General features: G+C 40.9%; 1 protein-coding gene across 3 annotated transcripts in view; it reads right to left on the reverse strand.

The window, feature by feature from the left end:
- LOC142381851 (dual specificity testis-specific protein kinase 1) overlaps window positions 1-14,832 on the reverse strand; it is a 57,214-nt gene that overhangs the window by 12,038 nt on the left and 30,344 nt on the right. For all 3 annotated transcript variants that reach the window (XM_075467115.1, XM_075467113.1, XM_075467114.1), the window contains 3 exons: window positions 4,948-5,141; window positions 3,478-3,599; window positions 318-366 (listed from right to left, as the gene is read on the reverse strand). In XM_075467115.1, coding sequence (XP_075323230.1) covers window positions 318-366; window positions 3,478-3,599; window positions 4,948-5,127 — 351 coding nt within the window. In that variant the 5' untranslated portion in view covers window positions 5,128-5,141. The remainder of the gene's footprint in view (window positions 1-317; window positions 367-3,477; window positions 3,600-4,947; window positions 5,142-14,832) is intronic.

Raw genomic sequence — 14,832 nt, forward strand, 5'->3', positions numbered from 1 at the left:
GGGCAATTTCCCAGAATAACTGATTTTAAATGTTGTTCGTTGAGTCTCAGAAATGGAAATAAAGATGGGGTGGATACCATCTCAGAGTCGTTAAAAGGAAACCTGCTGCATGCTTACTGCTAAGACACACTACAGTTAGGAGGCGTGGTTTCTGGAAATGACATCAGGTAACAGAAACACCAGCATAACAAGACTTTTCCTGTAAATAAGAATCTTTTTAAGGTAAGATTCCATGTTTTAAACACTCAGAACAGAGAGAATACACAGTAACACTGACTCACGAGTGGCAAACAAGAAGAACAAAGAGCAGGACTCACCTCTAAAATCGGATAGAGTTTGTCCTCTCTCACACAGATGCCCAGATATCTAGAATAAGAGGAGTGATATTTATTCTACAGCCTTCTCCATCATCAATAAATCAAGGTTTATATCGAGTTATCTTTGGAAATCCCCACAGGGACCGGGCAGTTGGAAGGTGGGACTTTATTTCAGTCGTAGCTGGAAACCATGTTAATTCCTGTTATGCTACAGATGAGTTATGGCATATTGTGATGACAAATGTAATGTTAGAATGCTAATGTTAGCAGTTAGCTTGAAGTCCATCTGTGGCCCAGCCTCAAAGAACTGCTGACATGGCTGTGGCTGTGGTTTCACAAATTACGAGAGAATTCAACCAACTAGTTCCCACACTAAAGTCTAGATGTTTAAAAACCTCATGAGCAAGAGATTTCTAACAGTAACTTGTCACTATAGTTCAGTTAAATTCAGTTTATTTTAGGGCTGGGCGAGTTAACTAGTTAATTATTTAACAGAGACAAATATTTTATTGCGCATTAATGCAGGTTTTATTATTTATTTTATTTTGTAAAAGTCTGCTGCGGAACCGGAAAAGAAAGTAATCGGCGGATCCACCAAACATGGAGAAGGGTACGGAACTTTTACTCGGCCATTTTCATTTTAAAGTTCTTCCAGACGGCGAAGTCGACAGAACCAAAGTCATCTGTAAACACTGCCAAGTTGAATTGTCTTCTCAGCGTAGTAGTTCCAGTCTAAAATATCACTTAAAGGCAAAACACACAACTGATAGCAGCAAGTCATTCAAGGAAACAGACAGTGGAGCGAGGCTTCTACATAAAAACTACAGAAAGATGCTGATGTTAAAAGTGTGTTTGCACAACAAATGTTATGGCACTTTCATTCATATGGCAGCACATTTAAAATAAAACTAAATGCTAAAAGCTATACGCTACTTTTGAATTAATTTTTGGATTTTGCGTACAAATGCGATTAATCGTGATTAATCAGGGAAATCATGTGATTAATTAGATTAAACATTTTAATCGTTGCCCAGCCCTAGTTTATTTATATGGAGCCGATTCAAGGCACCTTAAAAAGAAAGTAAAAGTAAAAACAGTGCGAATATAGTCGAATATTAACCAGTTCTGACAGTATGGACTCCTGCAGCTTATATGCAGCATCCTTATTCTGATAACCTCGCTGCTCTGACCTGACTAAACGGTGAAAAAGAGCTCGTCTAACCGACATTACATCAGCCCTGCTTCACACCTTACATAACTGTAGTCGATGAAAGCTGGTATTAAACAGCACAAAGATCTAATTTTGTTTGTGCTGATGGCAGGTGGCAGAGAAGGCTTCACTCACACACAAACTGCGGATCGAACAGCCTCGTCATGTTTCTGCTGTGTCAGTTTACCTGTCGGGTTGTCTGTAACTTTCCTTCAACACAGCGACATCAGAGATTATTACTCAGCACCCATTTATAAAGAAATAGAAAACTACCGCTCATCTCCAACTTGTCCAAATATAACTGTCGAACTGACAAACTCCAAAGGGACCACGTCACTTATGTCCTCACCTCTCTACCAGGGACGAATGTCACATTTAGATCTGATTACTAACTGTCATCGTTTGAAGTCACGTGATATTTAACACGTGTTTATTGCTTTCACTGTTCTTTTATTGTTTTTATTTGTTTTTACTTATTCTTCTCTTTATTTATTACCTGCTGTAAAGCACTTTGGTACATCGTAAGGATTGTCTGTAAAGGGCTGTAGAAATAAAATACATTTACATTTACGTGCCTTAAAGTCTCCAAACACAGAATCCAACACTGCCTGGCAAAAAAAGTCACCACCTGGATTTAAATGAGCAAATAGTTCCGAGAATCGCATCGCATAAGTCCTGCAGTTATTGAACCTAACTGCTGCAGCTTCTTGTATTTTAAATCTATAAGCCTATAAGGATGCATCCTTGTGGAAAAGATGTGACTTTGTTGAAGAACGTTGAAATTATTGGTTTGGCAAACAAAACCATTAAAGGGATAGTTCGCCTCTTTTGACATGAAGCTGAGGTGCACGTAGGAGTCTTGTGCACTGTTGTTGTCAGGCTCGAAGCGCTCGTCATGCCGCTGTTTTGTTTGTTTGTTAACATTTACGCAAGAATAAATCTACGATATGAGAGCAGCAAGCCAGGACAGGCAGCGCGTCAACCAGGTTATTCCGTCAAATACCTCAGTAGCTCTTATATTAGACTGAGCTACTTTAATATTTTGTTTCTCAAAACAATGTGTTAAAAAGAGTAATACATTTGCATCACTTCGCACTTCGCAGTGCACTGCCTGCTGTGCAGACCGAAGTGCAGACCGAGCAGCAAACACCGTAACAGGCGCGGCTGTCGGCAGGCGGCAGCAGGCAGTGATACGAAGGGAGAGAAAATAGGGCCAAGCGATTGTGAGGTCTGACTTTTTCCTGGAGAACGATTTTGTGATGCAAATGTATTACTCTGTTGAACGCATATTGTTTTGAGAATATATATAAATTACACCCTTGACTGAGAACACCAACACAACACATTTAGTTCCTATTCAAAACGCTTTATTTTTTAAACCCCAGCCAACTAGCCGGGACTACCTTCATCAACACCAAAACGAGGCTGGAACTCTGCTCACAGGACGCAGCAGGGGGTAAGAAGATGTTCATAAATGATGTTGCTGATATGGGATGTCATACAGCTTCATGTCAAAAGAGGCGAACTATCCCTTTAAGAAGATTGGTCACTTAAATGTTTGGTGAAATCAAATTGAAGATAATCAAAAGTAGACCATCTGCCATGTTTCTTTGAATACTTAGTCTGCAGACAGTCCACATCGTCTCTGTTCATGTGTACCATGTGTTTTGGCACTTTTATACACTTAACTGTGCTTAACTGTACATGGTAAATACATATTATACGAACGTTCTGTTACTATTGTATCTGTTCTGTAGCCATTGTAGCCATAAATACTGTAGATTCCAGACTGAGAAGCTGTGATGTAGGATGGAAAGCGTGATATGTGGGAGCAGGTGGAGTCTGTCTGGAGTCTGTGTGTGTGTTGGGAGGGAGATCCTCAAGCCTTTTATTTAGCTTCTACCACAGATGGCTCCGTCAAACACAACCCAAAGGCTTGGATGATATTACCTGACAATATTTGGGTGGGAGAGTTTCTGCAGCAGGCTGATCTCTCGAACGATGCTGTCTTGGTCCACGTCGTTTTTGTAGATCTTCACCACCATCACCTTCCGGGTGGTGCTGTGTATCACCTGAGGGGCAGTGGGGTTCTTTAGTGGCAGCAGAGGGAACAATAACAGCTGTGGTTCTAACACATGGGGCGGCCTGAGATACAACACAGTTATGGTTTATGTTTTTCCATAAGATAAATATTATGATAAAATACAGATCATGAGCCATAAATTCCGCTACAGTGTAGGACTGAGCAATTTTATCGATACTGCGATATTTTTGTTTCCTGATAAAGTATCGATTTTTCAGCTGCGAGTATTTATTTTTTTATTTTATTTATTTTTTTTTTAAAGCAAACTTTATTGAAAAGTCAGACGTTACAATTAGTGAAAACACAGAACATTAATATAATACAATTAGGGCTGGGCAACGATTACAATTTTTAATCTAATTAATCGCATTTGTACGCAAAATCCAAAAATTAATCCAAAAGTAGTGTATAGTGTATAGCCGTATGCAAGTATGTAGTATGCAGTATGTAGTATGTAGTATGTAGTATGCAGTATGTAGTTTGCAGTATGCAAGTATGCAAGTATGTAGTATGTAGTATGCAAGTATGTAGTATGTAGTATCCAAGTATGTAGTATGCTAGTATGTAGTATGTAAGTATGTAGTATGTAGTGTGCAAGTATATAGTATGTAGTATGTAGTATGCAGTTTGTAGTATGTAGTATACAAGTATGTAGTATGTAGTATGCAGTATGTAGTATGCAGTATGCAGTATGTAGTATGCAGTATGCAGTATGTAGTATGCAGTATGTAGTATGTAGTATGTAGTATGTAGTATGCAAGTATCCAAGTATGTAGTATGCAAGTATCCAAGTATGTAGTATGTAGTATGTAGTATGCAAGTATCCAAGTATGTAGTATGCAAGTATGTAGTATGTAGTATGCAGTATGCCGTATGTAATTTTCGAACACAGCCAATGACTATCACACACAACCCCATTTTTTATACATCGTGCATGGGTAATAATGGACAATTTTTGCTTTCTAAGTTAATTGAAGTGCAACAAAATCTCTCTCTCTCTCTCTCTCTCTCAATCTAATCCAATCTGACCACATCAAAGCTCTGACTTCCCAATCAGTCACCCACCCTGTGGCCTCTTTCCAGCTCATTTAATCTGGGACAAAGCCTCCAATCTATGACAATTTGCTCCTCCTGCTGTTCTGCCACAGCATTGGTGTAACATTGGGAATTATGTAAGGTGGGTGAGTATTGCGCCCCCACGATTTCCAAAGCTTGTGGGCTAATCACAGAATGGCAAGAATGTTGCAATTAGAGGCTTGAACAAAGCATTCTTTGATGGCAGCTCACATGTAGGCCAAAAACATGCAAATGACAGAGTGGGCGGAGAGAAGAAATACCTTATAGACTTTGGAGAAGAAGCCACTCCCGATAAGCTCAGCGCTGAAGTTTTCCCAGAACTCCAGTTTGCGCACAGCTGTGCGCAGCTTCTGCCAGCGGTCAACATGGTAGTACTTGTCTGAAGACTCACCATAAAGGGTGGGACTGGTTGGCTCCGAAGACACGTCCACATCACACATTCTGGAGATGTCCGCTAGGAGAGCAGAGACATGGCGAGGGTTAGGGGAGCTTGGTTCAGTTTCAGGGTTGAAAAGAACAGTCGAAAGACTCAAAGAACCAAAGAAACCAAAAGTTTCTGATGGGATCACAACAGTTGGGACCACAGTGAGCTCCTGGCCTACGTTCTAATGCAGGCTAAATACCTTTAAAGCCTTTAAAGACTACAGCGAAGGTGGCAGGGATGGAGCTGTGCTGACAAAAGCTGTCCCGAGTCACCAAAGTGCCCAAAATGGTCTTTCTGATAGTTTTCTGCAGCTGTAGGTCTCTGTGACCACAGTATGCCATGTAATCATGTTTAATCATGTTTAAATCATTTTTTTAATCATGTTTAAATGTTCAATCGTGTTTAAACACGTTTAAAATGTGTTTAAATCGTGTTTTTAATCATGTTTAAATCATGTTTAATCATGTTTAAATGTTTAATCATGTTTAAACACGTTTAAAACATGCTTAAACATGATGTTTAAACATCCACATTCAGAAGCACAATATTTGCATCAGATCAGCACGGATGTTCAATCCCGGTACATTAGACTGATTTTACTGCCTATACTTGAACTTCTATTTTCAACACAATAATTAAACAAAGCACAAATTATTTAACTGAATGTTAAAGTATTCAAATTATTTAATCAAATATAAACTAATTCAGATAAATGTCTCACAGACAAAATACTTATATAGGATTTTTTGTAACACTAATCTAAAATACCTTTTTATGTTTGTTTGTTTTGTTTTTTTCTTCTAAACTATCATTTTTAATTTAGGTGATTTAATTTAGACGAACTTCCACCTGGCCCAGGGTATAATGTAACGTGACTGAACTTTGTTCACGCTGAGATTAGGATCCTGCTTCTCATAATTCAGACTAACCAAGGGATGCACCGAATAAGATGTTTAATATTAACGTTTGTCTGTGATTATATTCCAGCATATATTAGCCCTGTGCATCTTAAAATGCTTTGATTCAACATCCCTGCCAAACTGATCACACCAACACAAAAACTGTGTGATGAGCAAAAAGGCGATTTATGCTTTTAACAGCATGAAAGCGGCCCTGGATGAAAGGGAAACACACAAAAGAATGAATTTCACCCTCCCACTTATTGCCTCCACTTTACAGGCAAAACAAAAATGATGAATAATGATGAATAAGGCTGAGCAGCGACATCAGCCTGCACATCTGTCCTCAGGAGATTCAATTTCAATTTCTGATGGGGCCAATGGCTGTTCCCTCCGGAGGGAAAGCAGTTTTTAGTCCTCATGAGCTCTGAGTTACTTGTACATTTTGTCACCAGGCCAGTGTCGTGACAGTTTTTGTGCTTGTTTGTACTGTTTGTTTCTGTTTCGTCTTTGTCTCTTCCTGTTTGTATGTTTGCTACCTTTTCCTCCCCCTTACACTCTGTCACCTCTGGATCTGCCTACCACCCACTCCACACCTAGCCTGGCGACGCCATCCTACGTACTTCCGCCCAAAGATTTTGGCTCCGCACATAGTCTGGCCAAATCCCCCTACCTCGGTTCGCTCAGTGTTTTGCCAATCAGCAAACAGTTGCGAGTGGTGACGCAGAACTCACGCGCGGAGTCCATTGTAGTCCATATAATTGTAGTTCAACCGCAGTGGAAATAAACATGGCGACGGAAGAATGCTAGAAGCTATCCATGAAGTTGTCTCAACTCTGGAGAGCATTACACAATTAAAACAAGAGCAAGAGGAATGCCTCGTCAATTTTGTTAGTGGCAAGGATGTCGTAGCTCTCCTTCCAACTGGCTTTGGGAAAAGTTTGATTTATCAAATGGTACTGGTATAATGAAAGCGGATGTGGGAAGCGTGATTCGCGAGCTAGAGCCTCGCGAGAGTAAGCATGAACCTCGGCGCATAACCTACGTCCTTTCTAAACATTACTGATTGGTTAAGGGAACTCCAATGAATTTAATTTGCTGAGTAAGGTCCCACCCTCCATGGAAACGGATTCCTCTTGGGTTTTTCCAGACTGTTTGACGGAGTCAACAGTCGGCTTTCGCCCAGGCTACTCCACACCTGCCCTGCTGCTACAATCAAGCCACCTGGTTCCCATCAGCTCATCGCCCAGTCTGCATTTACTTCCTGTCCTACCTTCAGTCGCTGCCGGATCGTCATTCTGTTCTCACGGTTTGGCAGAAGTGACTTCTAGCCGAGGAGAGTCTTGGTACCCAAATTATCTGTTGCTAACTTAAACCTATTTTTGTTCAGTTTCCTGATCAGCTTGTGTGCCACCCTGCCAGCCCGCCCGCCTCCCAGCGCAGCCATCTCCTCAAACCAACCCCTGCAGCTACCCCCCCCCCCCCCCCGGACCCCCTCTCCAGCCCATAACCCCCTTGGATCAGAGCCCCTCCTTCCCACACCTGCCTTGTCATAAATAAACTTGTTCTTGGTCAGTTGGTGTCATATTTGGGTTCCAAGCAAAGGCGTGACACATTTGTTGGGAACCATTGGCGCTGGACAATAAACTATAATAACATTTCTCATTGAAGGTCTTTCTCTTATTAGCAAAGACAATGCAAAGCCATACTGTGCTTATATCTTAACAGCCTGACTTAGGACTCTGGTAAAAATGTCTTGGTGAAAACCTGCCAACAAATCCGGACATGACTCATTAAAAAGTGCATTATGAAAGGAAAAATACAATGAAGGAGGTTCTGATTTGGATCATGCAGCTACTGTGGGACACAGTCCCAGAATCAGCTGATGGAGTTAGTAACAGATTAAAGCGCGGCATGAGTCTCACACATGAGCACGTTTCTCTGATGCAAACACTGTTTGTTTCTGTCGGTTTGGGGTAGTCCTGACCGACTTTCAGCAGTGAAGGTCAGAGTTTGTTCTCTCCACGATGACAGCCTTCCTCGCCTTCACAGTGACGCCCGTGGAAAGCGCGTGCTGACACGCCAACACAATTGGCAGGCTTCTGTCAATCAAGTCAACCCCAGCTATTCATGCTGCTTTTGTTCACTGGGCTTCAGACTGAACAATTCCTGCACTTTCATTCAGACGCCGTCACAGGCTCGTCACACACTCTCGTCTTTTCTCCTTTCCTTTCTTGGCCCTTTAGTTCCTAAACTTCTAACCTAATTTGGAAGCGCTCCATATTTTTGTTTTTATTACATTTTAATTCACTACAACCAAACAACCATTTAAGAATTCAGGTTAACTGTTGCTGCTGAAGGGGACTGTACGTGTGCTAACTGTTTACAATGGAAACATTTCTGAAGCTGAACACTAATGTGCATTTTCTGTCACTGGGGAAGCAGAAATGCTCTTTCAAAAGTACAAACAAAAGGCTGCAGAAATGTACAAATATCTAAGGTACAGTGGACATGTACAGAAATTAAACTGGTGGAGGAAACGGCACTTAGACCAAGTCACTTCCTCTGGTCTGCCATATTTAGGACGGCAACAAACTGTTTTGGCAACCAAGGGATAAAGAAGGGGAATTCATCTTTGTTAGCGTGACTAAAAAAACAAAAACATAGAAATTTGTTTTGTTGAGAAAGTTTCATTTTAACATCAGGTAGTTTCCAAGACTCTGATTCTTCTTCTTCTTCTTCTTCGTCTGTCGGCCTCTCCCTTTAACAGGGCGCGCCGCAGCGAGTCCATCTCATGTTTTACGCCGGTTGCCCTTCCTGATGCAACCCCTCACCATTTATCTGGGCTTTCCACGACTCTGATTCAGAACCCTTTTTCTAGATCATCGTTTTTCCCTAAAAGGAATAAGTTAGGATTTAGTTTAACCTGGGGCTGGGCAACGATTAAAATGTTTAATCTAATTAATCACATGATTTCCCTGATTAATCGCGATTAATCGCATTTGTACGCAAAATCCAAAAATGAATCCAAAAGTAGTGCAGGAGTTTTTTTTTCAAATTTATTTTGAAATACGGGCTTTTATGTTGAAACCAGTAAAACAGGAAGTAGCGCCGGTTAGCTCCGTGAGCTTCACACAGATGCTGTGTTCGAAACCGCATACTACATACTGCATACTCATCGATCAGACAGTATGCAGAGCGTTTACCCATAGTCCTCGCTGCAGCTGGTTTGAGTCCCGGATCGGACGGCCCTGTGCTGCATGTTGTTCCCCCTCTCTCTGCCCCCTGCTTCCCATCTCTTTGAACTTTCCTATCCATTAAAGGCACAAAAGCCCTCAAAAAAATGTTTTTGTTTTAATTTTTAAATTAAAAAAATAAAATAAAACATGCGTTAATGCACAATAAAATATGTATCAACGTTAAATAATTAATGCGTTAACGCGATAATAACGAGTTAACTCGCCCAGCCCTAGTTTAACCCAATCATTTGAAAGATTATCCTGCATCACAAGCATCCCTCAGTACGAGCCATGTGACCACATCTATCCACTAACTAATGCCTGCGAACTGTACATACTGCTGTCTTTATGTACATTTAATCAAATCTGCAGAGTAAATTAAACTCCATGTTGACAGAACACAGGACATGTTGTAGAAAAGCACGGACATCTCATCTGTTACGTCATCTGTGGGTCCCTGAACACTTTCACGCCACGATTCCAGTCGGCTTACATACATCAACGCTTTCTTTAAGCTTTATGAACAGTCAACGAATAGTTTGGCTGGTCTGAAAAGATGTCAAATACTTTAAAAACTCATGAAATGGGAAGGTTAGACAAGCAAAACGCAGAGAATATGTTATCACAAGCCACTGCGAGCTTGACCTGCGTCTGAGCACACATCTGTAGGACCGTGGAGGCTGGCCGTGGCCGCGCTGACGTCTGCCTGCTGATACGGAAAAGTTTCACCAATTCACACAGCAGTGAGATTTCCCCCGAAACCTCAGCAGCTGAACCCAAGCTTTATCCCTGAGGTATGCACCGCAGATCAGACAGGAGAAGCAGAGAGCAAGTGTGTGTTTACCCACCTCCAATCTGTGCGTCAACCCCCAAACAGATCTGCGTCATCCGGAGATGTCAGAGGGCTGACTTACTCATGGATTCACGCTTCAAGCCCAGATGACACAAATCACACCGTGGGGAACATTTGGCCCTGCGCCTCTTTACGCCAAACAGGTGTGAATGAATCTGACGGCACACTGAATTCCAAGAGGAGGACTTTCTGTTCTGCCTGCAGCTCACACGGACACAGGAAGGTAAAAACAATGTCCACACAGCAGCTTTCACTAGAGTTCCCGTCCATATGAAAACGGAAAAACAGAACCAACAGTGGCAGATACCTTCACATACGGGGTACAAGGGGTAACACCTGTGGGATTATTGTCTAAACCACCTTTATTGACAACCCAAAGGTGTTTGCTGTCGTACATAATCTGATAAACTGTTCAGTGGACGCCTTTCTGTCAGGTTTCATCTAGGGCTGGGCAACGATTAAAATGTTTAATCTAATTAATCACATGATTTCCCTGATTAATCACGATTAATCACATTTGTGCGCAAAATCCAAAAATGAATCCAAAAGTAGTGTATAGCTTTTAGCATTTCGTTTTATTTTAAATGTGCTGCCATATGAATGAAAGTGCCATAACATTTGTTGTGCAAACACACTTTTAACATCAGCATCTTTCTGTAGTTTTTATGTAGAAGCCTCGCTCCACTGTCTGTTTCCTTGAATGACTTGCTGCTATCAGTTGTGTGTTTTGCCTTTAAGTGATATTTTAGACTGGAACTACTACGCTGAGAAGACAATTCAACTTGGCAGTGTTTACAGATGACTTTGGTTCTGTCGACTCCGCCGTCTGGAAGAACTTTAACATGAAAATGGCCGAGTAAAAGTTCCGTACCCTTCTCCGTGTTTGGTGGATCCGCCGATTACTTTCTTTTCCTGTTCCACAGCAGACAGCAGCAGACTTTTACAAAATAAAAGCCTGTGAGCAACAGACTTTTACAATAAATAAAAAAAAATAATAAAACCTGCATTAATGCGCAATAAAATATTTGTCTGCGTTAAATAATTAATGCGTTAACGCGATAATAACGAGTTAACTCGCCCAGCCCTATTTTCATCACAGCTGTCTTCCCCTCAATGTGCTCACTGCAACCAATTTATTCTTTTCACGAAAACTCGAGTCTCATCTAAAACAAAGTTGTGACACTGACCTTCGTCGTGCCTCCGTTCTTCAGAATAATCCTAGTACCTGAACATTTAAACGCAGTTAACACGATATCATGCTGGTATCTCCCATTGCCACGTCAGTTGGTGCATATTAAGACCAAAGACAGACCGAGGAGAAACAATGCACAATCTGCCAAACACAAACAAAAAAACAAAACAATAAAAAGTGGAAAAAAAAACTTTTTTTTTCAGTCCATGCAGAAATGTTACAGCCAAAGAGAACATTTTCCAAAATGTTTTAGTGCCCAAAACTGTTTGCATGGAAATTATAGGCATAAAACAATCTGTGGCTATCAAAATGCACGTATTGGTGCACAAATGAAAGCAGCTGCAGCCTCAATTGGACAGCAGCAGCATTACAAGAGGAAGAAGGGAATAAAACATACTCTATGGTCACTGCAAAGTCAACTTCTGCGTGTGCTCCTATGGTGGACATGCTGTATATCTGCTGCATGGCACAAGTTGGGACGCTCGTATCAAACTCCATCCAGCTCTTTGCTGGTACACATGTGCATTAATGTTGTCGTCGTTAGCAACAGCACTATGCTGGAGTCCCTGGATGTTAAACAGCTAACAGCTAACACGAGCAAGAACAACAACAGCACAAAGGAAATTACTGGGATGCTGAGGACTTTTTCCAACCAGAAATTAGCAAAGTTAATTTAACATAATACAGTAAAGCTCTACCTATTGATAAAGATTACAGTCTTACATTGTAGTCGAAATAACTGCTTTGATTATGTGATACTGAACATGCAACCAGGTAACTGGGTAAAAGCCAACAGAAATGTGAAAAGCAAGCAACAGGGAACAACTTACTGGGAGGACTTACTCTGACTGAAGCGTCCTGTGATACTGATATAAGGAACTAAAGCTTGTTTTCACACTAAGCCGATAAAATGCAGCGAATACAATAACTGACCAGAGCCAAAAATATGAAAATCTCACCTCAAAATCTCAACAAATGAGTCAAAAGCAAAACTTCCAGGCAGTTTGGCTGCATAAGAGTGTCCTCAGAGGTGTTAAGCATGGAGAACTGCCCCACAGCGGAGGGTTAATCTACCCCTAACGGCACTCCACTCAAGACATTTTTTACTGCATTAAAAGCTGAATACTTGAACTAAGCCACAGCTATTAGTTGCCTCATGGATTTTCCAAAGTGGGGTAATGCTCGCCTCTAAGCTGTGCCTTCATCTGCAGGTTTAAAAGAAGCAAAGATGACAGGAGAGGGTTGGTGCTATCGATGGACTCATATGTCACTCAATAAGTGGAGAACAGAGCCGGAGCTGTGGCTCCATGCTGGTGTCAAACCTCATGAGGTGGTGGACACGCCCGCCGTGCAGAATTCCACTTTATATCAAACACCATAAACCATTAGGGCCAAATAAACACAACACTTGTTTTAATGATACACCATCCATAAACAACAATAATAATGAAGTCCCCAAGAGACAAAACAGTGAGCTGAAAGCGGCTAAAAGGCTCTGCGGAGCAGGCAGAAACAGTTTACAACCAGAGTCGTGTTTATTGGACAAATATCAAATCAAATCAAATGTATTTGTAGCACATTTCATGTGCAAAACAATTCAAAGTGCTTCACATAAAATAAAAGCATTGCAGCAGGGAGTGGAAGAAGCATTAAAAATACATAAAAGAATAAAAAGAGAAAGAAATAAAATTATTTAAATGAATTTAAAAACAAGCAACAGTCCAGATAAGTTCAAAGATAGCGTGCAGATTTCATGCATAGACACATGAGAACAGAAATGTTTTTAACCTGGATTTAAAAATGTCTCCATTTGGTGAAAGTTTAATCTCCACTGGCAGTTAGTTCCACTTGTTTGCAGCAGAACAGCTAAATGCTGCTTCTCCATGTTTAGTCTGGACTCTGGATTATATGTAAATGTAAACACACACGAGGAATCTGGTTCAGGCTGTTGGTGTAAAGATCTATTAAACAGTCATAATTCTTTAGTTTCTTTCATTTTCTGGTAATTATTGGTGCCGAATCAAGTATGAGCATCAAAAGACGGCCTTTTTATTCCACTGCTGATCGTCATGCTCATTTCAAGTGCATTTACATTTTATAAATAATTATGATTACAATGAATTGAATTCCAATTGGCTTGAATTGGACTTTATTATTTAAGTGCCTTGAGATGACATTTGTTGTATTTGGAGCTATATAAATAAAACTGAATTGAATTGAATTAACCACCTCTGCTTTTCAATTCATGCACAGATCGATCTGACAGTTGGACGAAGGCCTGACAGAGGGGAAAATAACTCAAACATTAGGTTTGAACACTCAGGCTTATAGTTTTATTTCCAAGCTTAAAAGTTCTAATTAGCAGGGAACATGTTTAGTTCAGCATCATGGATCAGATTATGAAAAGAATTATAACACATTCACGTGCACTCACTGCCATATAAACCGCAGCACAAATAAGATCATGTTTAAAGTAAAGGATAATGGAATTAAGCTGTGTTAAAGCCCTAATTCCACCATTCTATCTTCCAGGAGTTTTCACATGATGGACACGCTGCTACTTTCTTTAACTTTAGCCTCCACAGTTGGCAGGTCTATTTGCTGCTTGGAGCTTCTTTATTTAGGAACCCCGTTGCTTGTTTTGGACTTGTTTAAAATATGTTGGGTTGCTTGTGTCAGTCACGAGATCTGGCAACAGCAGAAAATAGTGCGTGCACGTTTGGGGTAAGAGAGAAACTCTTCTCAGAGATGGTGAAGGCTTGGAAGGGAGCAGATATGACTGATTAATCAGACTTTGTAACGTGTAAGTGAGAATTTAAAGGGATAGTTCGCCTCTTCTGACATGAAGCTGTATGACATCCCATATCAGCAACATCATTTCTGAACATCTTCTTACCCCCTGCTGCGTCCTGTGAGCAGAGTTCCAGCCTCGTTTTGGTGTTGATGAAAGTAGTCCGGCTAGTTGGCTGGGGTTTAAAAAATAAAGCGTTTTGCTTCTCAAAACAATATGCGTTCAAAAGAGTAATACATTTGCATCACAAAATCTTACTCCAGGAAAAAGTCAGACCTCACAATCGCTTGGCCCTATTTTCTCTCCCTTCGTATCACTGCCTGCTGCCGCCTGCTGCGCCTGTTATGGTGTTTACTGCTCGGTCTGCACGGTCTACACAGCACATAAACAAAAGAAAAGGAAAGGAAAGGAAAAGAAAGGAAAGAGAAGGAAAGGAAACAAAAGAAAAGAAAAGAAAGGAAAGGAAAGAGAAGGAAAGGAAACAAAGGGAAATTAAAGGAAAGAAAGGAAAGGAAAGGTCTGACTCTTTCCTGGAGAACGATTTTGTGATGCAAATGTATTACTCTTTTGAACGCATATTGTTTTGAGAAGCAAAACGCTTTATTTTTTAAACCCCAGCTAACCAGCCAACTTCGTCAACGCCAAAACGAGGCTGGAACTCGGCTCACAGGACGCAGCAGGGGGTAAGAAGATGTTCAGAAATGATGTTGCTGATATGGGATGTCATACAGCTTCATGTCAGAAGAG

This window comes from Odontesthes bonariensis, chromosome 6, assembly GCF_027942865.1.
Source record: "Odontesthes bonariensis isolate fOdoBon6 chromosome 6, fOdoBon6.hap1, whole genome shotgun sequence".
NCBI classification, from domain to species: Eukaryota; Metazoa; Chordata; class Actinopteri; order Atheriniformes; family Atherinopsidae; genus Odontesthes; species Odontesthes bonariensis.